The 10000-nt window shown below is 41.1% G+C and overlaps 1 protein-coding gene across 1 annotated transcript in view; it reads left to right on the top strand.

Annotated features, from left to right (window-relative positions):
• Window positions 1–10000, top strand: part of wnt5a (wingless-type MMTV integration site family, member 5a) — a 32806-nt gene that overhangs the window by 18004 nt on the left and 4802 nt on the right. Inside the window, exon 3 of the mRNA XM_071348969.1 lies at window positions 3044–3291. Within this exon, the coding sequence (XP_071205070.1) occupies window positions 3044–3291 (248 nt within the window). The remainder of the gene's footprint in view (window positions 1–3043; window positions 3292–10000) is intronic.

The raw sequence follows: 10000 nt of genomic DNA, 5'->3' as shown, positions 1-10000 counted from the left end.
TGTCCAGGTCTCTATTAGAATAGTGTGTTTCTCTGTCCAGGTCTCTATTAGAATAGTGTGTTTCTCCGTCCAGGTCTCTATTAGGAAAGTGTGTTTCTCTGTCCAGGTCTCTATTAGAATAGTGTGTTTCTCTGTCCAGGTCTCTATTAGAATAGTGTGTTTCTCTGTCCAGGTCTCTATTAGAATAGTGTGTTTCTCTGTCCAGGTCTCTATTAGAATAGTGTGTTTCTCCGTCCAGGTCTCTATTAGAATAGTGTGTTTCTCTGTCCAGGTCTCTATTAGAATAGTGTGTTTCTCTGTCCAGGTCTCTATTAGAAAAGTGTGTTTCTCTGTCCAGGTCTCTATTAGAATAGTGTGTTTCTCTGTCCAGGTCTCTATTAGAATAGTGTGTTTCTCTGTCCAGGTCTCTATTAGAATTGTGTGTTTCTCTGTCCAGGTCTCTATTAGAATAGTGTGTTTCTCCGTCCAGGTCTCTATTAGAATAGTGTGTTTCTCTGTCCAGGTCTCTATTAGAATAGTGTGTTTCTCTGTCCAGGTCTCTATTAGAAAAGTGTGTTTCTCTGTCCAGGTCTCTATTAGAATTGTGTGTTTCTCTGTCCAGGTCTCTATTAGAAAAGTGTGTTTCTCTGTCCAGGTCTCTATTAGAATTGTGTGTTTCTCTGTCCAGGTCTCTATTAGAATAGTGTGTTTCTCCGTCCAGGTCTCTATTAGAATAGTGTGTTTCTCTGTCCAGGTCTCTATTAGAAAAGTGTGTTTCTCTGTCCAGGTCTCTATTAGAATTGTGTGTTTCTCTGTCCAGGTCTCTATTAGAAAAGTGTGTTTCTCTGTCCAGGTCTCTATTAGAATTGTGTGTTTCTCTGTCCAGGTCTCTATTAGAATAGTGTGTTTCTCCGTCCAGGTCTCTATTAGAATAGTGTGTTTCTCTGTCCAGGTCTCTATTAGAATAGTGTGTTTCTCCGTCCAGGTCTCTATTAGAATAGTGTGTTTCTCTGTCCAGGTCTCTATTAGAATAGTGTGTTTCTCTGTCCAGGTCTCTATTAGAAAAGTGTGTTTCTCTGTCCAGGTCTCTATTAGAATTGTGTGTTTCTCTGTCCAGGTCTCTATTAGAATAGTGTGTTTCTCCGTCCAGGTCTCTATTAGAAAAGTGTGTTTCTCTGTCCAGGTCTCTATTAGAAAAGTGTGTTTCTCTGTCCAGGTCTCTATTAGAATAGTGTGTTTCTCCGTCCAGGTCTCTATTAGAAAAGTGTGTTTCTCTGTCCAGGTCTCTATTAGAATAGTGTGTTTCTCTGTCCAGGTCTCTATTAGAAAAGTGTGTTTCTCTGTCCAGGTCTCTATTAGAATAGTGTGTTTCTCCGTCCAGGTCTCTATTAGAAAAGTGTGTTTCTCTGTCCAGGTCTCTATTAGAAAAGTGTGTTTCTCTGTCCAGGTCTCTATTAGAATAGTGTGTTTCTCTGTCCAGGTCTCTATTAGAATAGTGTGTTTCTCTGTCCAGGTCTCTATTAGAATAGTGTGTTTCTCTGTCCAGGTCTCTATTAGAATAGTGTGTTTCTCTGTCCAGGTCTCTATTAGAATAGTGTGTTTCTCTGTCCAGGTCTCTATTAGAATAGTGTGTTTCTCTGTCCAGGTCTCTATTAGAATAGTGTGTTTCTCCGTCCAGGTCTCTATTAGAATAGTGTGTTTCTCCGTCCAGGTCTCTATTAGAAAAGTGTGTTTCTCCGTCCAGGTCTCTATTAGAATAGTGTGTTTCTCCGTCCAGGTCTCTATTAGAATAGTGTGTTTCTCCGTCCAGGTCTCTATTAGAAAAGTGTGTTTCTCTGTCCAGGTCTCTATTAGAATAGTGTGTTTCTCTGTCCAGGTCTCTATTAGAATAGTGTGTTTCTCTGTCCAGGTCTCTATTAGAATAGTGTGTTTCTCCGTCCAGGTCTCTATTAGAATAGTGTGTTTCTCTGTCCAGGTCTCTATTAGAATAGTGTGTTTCTCCGTCCAGGTCTCTATTAGAATAGTGTGTTTCTCCGTCCAGGTCTCTATTAGAATAGTGTGTTTCTCTGTCCAGGTCTCTATTAGAATAGTGTGTTTCTCTGTCCAGGTCTCTATTAGAATAGTGTGTTTCTCTGTCCAGGTCTCTATTAGAATAGTGTGTTTCTCCGTCCAGGTCTCTATTAGAAAAGTGTGTTTCTCTGTCCAGGTCTCTATTAGAATAGTGTGTTTCTCTGTCCAGGTCTCTATTAGAATAGTGTGTTTATCCGTCCAGGTCTCTATTAGAAAAGTGTGTTTCTCCGTCCAGGTCTCTATTAGAAAAGTGTGTTTCTCTGTCCAGGTCTCTATTAGAAAAGTGTGTTTCTCTGTCCAGGTCTCTATTAGAATAGTGTGTTTCTCTGTCCAGGTCTCTATTAGAAAAGTGTGTTTCTCTGTCCAGGTCTCTATTAGAATAGTGTGTTTCTCCGTCCAGGTCTCTATTAGAATAGTGTGTTTCTCTGTCCAGGTCTCTATTAGAATAGTGTGTTTCTCCGTCCAGGTCTCTATTAGAAAAGTGTGTTTCTCTGTCCAGGTCTCTATTAGAATAGTGTGTTTCTCCGTCCAGGTCTCTATTAGAATAGTGTGTTTCTCTGTCCAGGTCTCTATTAGAATAGTGTGTTTCTCCGTCCAGGTCTCTATTAGAATAGTGTGTTTCTCCGTCCAGGTCTCTATTAGAATAGTGTGTTTCTCCGTCCAGGTCTCTATTAGAATAGTGTGTTTCTCCGTCCAGGTCTCTATTAGAATAGTGTGTTTCTCCGTCCAGGTCTCTATTAGAATAGTGTGTTTCTCCGTCCAGGTCTCTATTAGAATAGTGTGTTTCTTCGTCCAGGTCTCTATTAGAATAGTGTGTTTCTCTGTCCAGGTCTCTATTAGAATAGTGTGTTTCTCCGTCCAGGTCTCTATTAGAAAAGTGTGTTTCTCTGTCCAGGTCTCTATTAGAAAAGTGTGTTTCTCTGTCCAGGTCTCTATTAGAATAGTGTGTTTCTCTGTCCAGGTCTCTATTAGAATAGTGTGTTTCTCTGTCCAGGTCTCTAGCCATGAACCCTCTGCTCATCCCTGAGGCCTACATCATCGGTGCCCAGCCTCTGTGCAGCCAGCTGGTGGGTCTCTCCCAGGGCCAGAAGAAGCTGTGCCAGCTGTACCAGGACCACATGCAGTATATTGGCGAGGGCGCCAAGACGGGCATCAGGGAGTGTCAGTACCAGTTCAGACACCGCCGGTGGAACTGCAGCACTGTGGACAACTCCTCCGTGTTCGGACGGGTCATGCAGATAGGTCAGTCTTTAGCTCGGTGCTGTTCTCCAGTCACAGGGAGTATAGTTTTGATACACGCCTACATTATGCTATGTGTTGTATTGTACTCTGCATGTGACAGAGGTTGAGTAACAGCGCTGGCGTAACAGAGGATGTCATGTGTATCTACTGATTAGTTATGGGTTGTCTGTTTCTCTAGCTCTAAGTATGCACACTCTTCGTCCCCACTTCCCCTCTTTCCTACTAGACCAGAGGAGGGTTTGGCGGTCCCCTCCTCTCCTGTTGTAATGCACGGGGTGACATTGAGCAGCTGTGCTGGGGGAATAGTTTGTGGGTGAGGTCTCTTTATAATTTCACATGTGGCCTGGGGCTTCTTGGCTAGAGACTGACACTCACAATGGGGATGAACTGCATTCAGCCTCCATGCATCTTAAACACACATGCATCCATGCAAAAACACACTTTTTTCCCCCTCTGGATTATTTACAGAGTTAAAGCTTGTGTATGTGAGAGCTAGTCTTTCACCCCTCATAGAACCCAGAGAGGTAATGGGTTTCAATCCCAGATCCCATCTCCTTATTGACAGTTTGTTTTACTGTGTGACTTCGCCACAGGAGGTGGTTTACTGCAGACATTTATTGTTCATAATTGTCACATTTAATTTAAACCAAAGCATTTCTCTCATGCCGTTCAGCCTAGCATTGTGGTCATGCTGTGGCTTGAGCATCTGTAAGAGAAGAAATGAGAGGAACCTAAACTATACCATTATCACCTCGAATGCGCTGTCTCTCTTTGTCTCTCTCTCTCTTTGTCTCTGTCTCTCAAATTCAAATTCAAGCTGCTTTATTGGCATGAAAAACATCGTGTCGATTTTGCCAAAGCAACAATGTATACAATATACATTGTAATAAAATTATAAACAATAACAAATAATAATATAAAATGGCAGTAAATAATAATACAAAATTAAATACAAAAATAATAACAATAAAATGGTAACAGTCAGTAGTCGAATGTAATGTAATAAATATAAAAATATAAATGGAAAATTAAACTATAACTAACTTATCACTAAATAACGGTCATCTTCACCATTACATCAGTACTACAACTACTATCATCATTACCACTATTACCACCACCACCATCACTAAACTGCTATCATTACCATTACCACCCATACCACTACTACTACCACCACCATCACTAAACTGCTATCATTACCATTACCACCCATACCACTACTACTACCACCACCATCACTAAACTGCTATCATTACCATTACCACCCATACCACTACTACTACCACCACCATCACTAAACTGCTATCATTACCATTACCACCCATGCCACTACTACTACCACCACCATCACTAAACTGCTATCATTACCATTACCACCCATACCACTACTACTACCACCACCATCACTAAACTGCTTTCATTACCATTACCACCCATGCCACTACTACTACCACCGCCATCACTAAACTGCTATCATTACCATTACCACCCATGCCACTACTACTACCACCACCATCACTAAACTGCTTTCATTACCATTACCACCCATGCCACTACTACTACCACCACCATCACTAAACTGCTATCATTACCATTACCACCCATGCCACTACTACCACCACCACCATCACTAAACTGCTATCATTACCATTACCACCCATACCACTACTACTACCACCACCATCACTAAACTGCTATCATTACCATTACCACTACTATTTGGAATGATAAACAACAATAATAATAGTAATAACAATAACAGTAATAACAATAACAGTAATAATAAGTAAGTTACTGCTTACTATGCAGATGTTATTATTCAGTGTCCCTCAGGCTATGGCAGGCAAATACATATTTGGCTGCAAGAGGAGCCATTGCTCCTTCGCCCATGAGTATGTTTTGTTTTTCCTCTGGGTTTAATAAGTTCAAATTTGGAATAAATGTAGTCATTTCTGTGAATAATGAATCTCTTGATGAGGAATATTTATCTCAGTAAAGGAGAAAGTGCATCTCTGTTTCTACCTCCCCTGTCGTGCAGTGACCACATACACGCTCCTCTTTGGGTAGCCATGTCTTTTTATGTCTGCAGGTTTCTATTGCCAATCGGTGGTCACTCAGCTTGTACTAGGTAAGGATCTGTCTCTGCTTCGTATCTCTGACAGAGTAGAGATAATCAGCCAATTCATATTCTCTGTTTAGGGTCAGATAGCAGTTTAGTCGGCTTTGGGATTTTGTTTTGTTTTTCCAATGTTGTATATATGAGTCCTTTGATTGGTTCATGATTTTGTTTATTGGAATTCTTTCTTTTGAAGCAGTGCTGGTGTCAGCTTGGTTGGTTAGGTCCAACACCAGCTGACTGAGAGGGCTCGTTTCTGGGCTCAGCTCTTGGGTTTGAAGTGCTTTAAATTGCAGACTTGAATTTGGACTTGAATTTAGATGTAGACAAAATTTTAATGATCTTTTCTGTATTTTCATTATTACTGGAAAGTGGGCCAATTCTGCCCTACATGCATTAGTTGGTGTATTTCTCTGGACTTGTAGGATTGTCCGACAGAATTCTGCATGTAGGGCTTCAATTTAAAGTCCAGTTTATTGAGTGGCCCCCAAACCTCACTTCTGTAAAGAGCTATTGGTAGGATTACACTGTCAAATATTTTGGTCCAAATTCTAATTGGGATGTTGATTTTGAATAATTTCATTTTTATTGCATACAATGCTCTGCTGGCTTTTTCTTTGAGTGCATTCACTGCCATAATAAAGTTTCCCGATGCAGATATGGTCAGACCAAGGTAGGTGTAATTTTTTGTGTGTTCAATTATGGTGTTGTTCAGGGTGAATTTATATTTGTGTTTCTGACATCTGTTTTTTTTTGTTGGAAAATCATGGTTTTCGTTTTTGGGAAATTTACTGCCAGGGCCCAATTATGGCAATGTTGCTCTAGAATATTAATGTTCTGTTGAAGACCTTCTTTGGTTGGTGATAGAAGTACCAAGTCATCAGCAAATAGCAGGTATTTCACCTCTGTGTCAAATAGTGTGAGTCCTGGGGCTGGAGAATGGTCCAACATGTCTGCTAATTTGTTACGCACGCCTCTGAGAAGAAGGAACGCAACACCCTGCTGCAACTCAACTCCCCGTGAAGCAAAAGAGGTATGAACTGTAGGTGCGAGAAAGGACGACAAAGGCAGAATTGACCGTTTACTAGTATTTATTTCCTACACGGTAATATGGGGAAAAGGGGCTGGACGGAACCAAAGCAAAGAAAGTAAATATCAAAGCTTCCCCTCTCCCCTCTCCTGCCCCTCTCCCCTCTCCTGCCTACCCACTACTTACCTAACTTAGCACCACCTGGTGCCCTAACCAAAATACAGGGGGTGGTCCGCCCAGGTCTTACCTAGTGTGCCTAGACAGTAAATATACTACGGGTATATGTATGCCCGCGGGCCTCTTGCCTAAGCACTCCCAAAGTGCCTTCCCCTTCCCCCCTGGGAACAAATGAAACAGAATGATTATTAACAATTTCACAAACACTCAGAAACACAGGACATCAATGAGGCTCTGTCTGACTGAGCAACAAACTCACAGAATATACCAACTACTCCCAGCAACAACAAACACAGTAAATTACTCCAAAGCCATCAGCCTCCTCTCTCAGCAAATATCTCTCTTTCAATCAAACTCTCTGCATTCCTCAGCCTTCAATGATCTCTCCCTGCCTATCCTCTCTCTCTAATAATTTCTCTTTCTCTCTCTCTAATGATTTCTCCAAAACATTCAATCTCTCTCTCTCTCTCTCTCTCTCTCTAATGATTTCTCCAAAACATTCAATCTCTCTCTCTCTCTCTCTCTCTCTCTCTCTCTCTCTCTCTCTCTCTCTCTCTCTCTCTCTCTCTCTCTCTCTCTCTCTCTCTCTCTCTCTCTCTCTCTCTCTCTCTCTCTCTCTCTCTCTCTCTCTCTCTCTCTCTCTCTCTCTCTCTCTCTCTCTCTCTCTCTCTCTCTCTCTCTCTCTCTCTCTCTCTCTCTCTCTCTCTCTCTCTCTCTCTCTCTCTCTCTCTCTCTCTCTCTCTCTCTCTCTCTCTCTCTCTCTCTCTCTCTCTCTCTCTCTCTCTCTCTCTCTCTCTCTCTCTCTCTCTCTCTCTCTCTCTCTAATGATTTCTCCAAAACATTCAATCTCCCTCTAATCTCTTTTCTTCTGAACAGAACACTGGCTTTTATATCTTCAGGTGGCAATGGTGATTAGAGTCAGCTGCTTCTTGACGAGGGGGCGGGGTCAGCTCTCCAATCATCAATTAGCCTGGGGTCGACCAATCAGCTGCTTGGGGAGTTTTCAGGAATCTATCTCCTGAAACACACACACTCAAATACAAAAGCTACAACACAGAAACTGGGGAACATAACACGCCCACCACAAAAATTGCAAACATAGTTTGTAATAACAAAACCCAACGCTTCCCCAGTTAGTAAACCCGTGATAGAGCGTCAGCAACCACATTCGCCGAGCACTTCACATAGGCTATCTGTACAGTATATCTAGTAAGAACTTGTTACCTGACCTGGTTTTCGGCAATGGACCTACACAATCAATTATCACTCTTTCAAACGGTTCCCCCACCACAGGAACCGGGCAGAGCGGTGCTCTAGGAATTGTTTGATTCACTTTCCCAGTGAGTTGACATATGTGACATGTTTTACAAAATTGGATCACGTCAGACTTCAAACCTGGCCAGAAAAAATGTCGAAGGACTCGGTTATAGGTCTTTGTGATCCCCAAATGTCCAGACCACGCCTGGTCATGGGCGAGTGACAGCACCTGCTGTCGGAACGGTGTAGGAACAACCACTTGACACACTTCACTCCAGTCATCAACAGTGTCATGAGGTGCCCATTTCCGCATCAAAACTCCTGCTTCCATAAAGTAGGCAGTCTCTCTAGTTTTAGCTTCCTCAATGGAAATTACCGAAGCAAAACACTTGCGAAGACTGGTGTCTCCTTTTTGACATTCAATCACCTTCTCAGGGGTGACAGATTAAAGAATGTCATGTAATTGGGGCGCGATTTCGCAGTCCCCTGCCTTAGTTTTTACAGGAGTAAAAACTGTCGGCCTTGCAGAAGGAATACTCAGTGCATTGTCTTCTACTTCAACATTCTCAAAAATGGAACTAGCCAAATCCACCACATCTCCAAGCTTGCGAGATTGTGCCCTCGTTAACACACAAGCAGGAAAAACATGGGGAAATGCTTGAACCAATTTCTCATCTGCAATTCTGATTTCTGGGATTTATACTACCCCTAACACAGGAGTAACGTTACCACCAGCAATATCATTCCCTAGTAGCAATGTGACTCCTTTTACTGGCAGTGTAGACACTACACCAACACGGAAACGTCCTGATACCAAGTCTGACACTAAGTGGACCCAGTGTAATGGTACAGGTACTGTTTTTGTCTCTATCCCCTGTAATATAACATGTGAGCCACAATACGTTTCAGGAGACCAGGGTAAAGCATCGGTAATAATTACTGACATTGACATTGATATAAATGTTGAAAAGATTTGGACTCAAACTGCAGCCTTGTCTCACACCTCGACATTGTGAAAAGAATTCTGTTCTTTAGTTTTTGATTTTTATTGCACACTTGTTTTCTGTGTACATACATTTTATTAAGTCATACACCTTAACACCAAGCCCACTTTGGAGAAATAGAAATATAATCAAATGCTTTTTTAAAGTCAATAAAGCAAGCAAAGATTTTGCCCTCTTTCTTTTGGTGGACGTGTTTATTAATTAGTGTGTGTAAGGTGTATATATGGTCAGTAGTGCGATGGTTAGGGAGAAAGCCAATTTGACATTTACTTATTACATTTTTTTTCTTGAAGAAAGGTTTGAATTCTTGAATTCAAAATGCTACAGTAAACCTTTCCCAAGTTACTGTTTACGCAAATTCCCCTGTAATTATTGGGGTCTGATTTGTCTCCACTTTTGTGGATAGGGGAGATGAGCCCCTGGTTCCAGACGTCAGGGAAGCAGCCAGAAGTTAAAACCATGTTGAACAATTTAAGCACAGCATTTTGCAACTCAGGTGTGCTGTTTTTCAGCATTTCGTTTCTGATGTTGTCTAGACCACACGTCTTCTTTGATTTAATAGATTTGAGCTTTTCATTTAGTTCTTGTTGGGTTATTGGGTTTATCTAATGGATTTTGGTTGTTTTTAATGACTGATTCAAGGATGTTCAATTTTTCTTTCATTTCTAATTGGTTCTGTTGTAAGTCTTTTTGTGGGATGTTTTTGTATAGATTATCAAAATAAGTTTTCCAAATTCCTACATCTTGTATGGCTAATTCTTGTGGCTTTGTTGTGCTTAAATTGTTCCACATGTCCCAGAACTGATTTTGGTCTTGTTGGTATATTTCAATTTCTTGTGTTTCAGTGTTTGTTTATACTGTTTCAGAGTTTCAAAGTATTCATATCGTAGCTCTGGTTTGTTTTGCTGCTTATGTTTTTTGTTTGACATTTGTCTTAGGTGTTTTCTAATTGTTTTACATTCATTATCAAACCATTTGTCAGAAACATTTTGTTTTTTGTTTCTGATGTTGCATTTCTTTGGTTTTCTCAATTTTGCTTTCGATGCCTCTTTTTGGAATATGCAGTTGATGTTTTGAGTAGCCGAATTGACACCATCTTTATTGTTTTTATTGAGTTATTGA

The sequence above is a fragment of the Salvelinus alpinus genome, chromosome 17, assembly GCF_045679555.1.
Source record: "Salvelinus alpinus chromosome 17, SLU_Salpinus.1, whole genome shotgun sequence".
NCBI lineage: Eukaryota > Metazoa > Chordata > Actinopteri > Salmoniformes > Salmonidae > Salvelinus > Salvelinus alpinus.
Note: the sequence above shows the minus strand (reverse complement) of the source record. Positions and strands in the feature narration are given on the sequence as shown.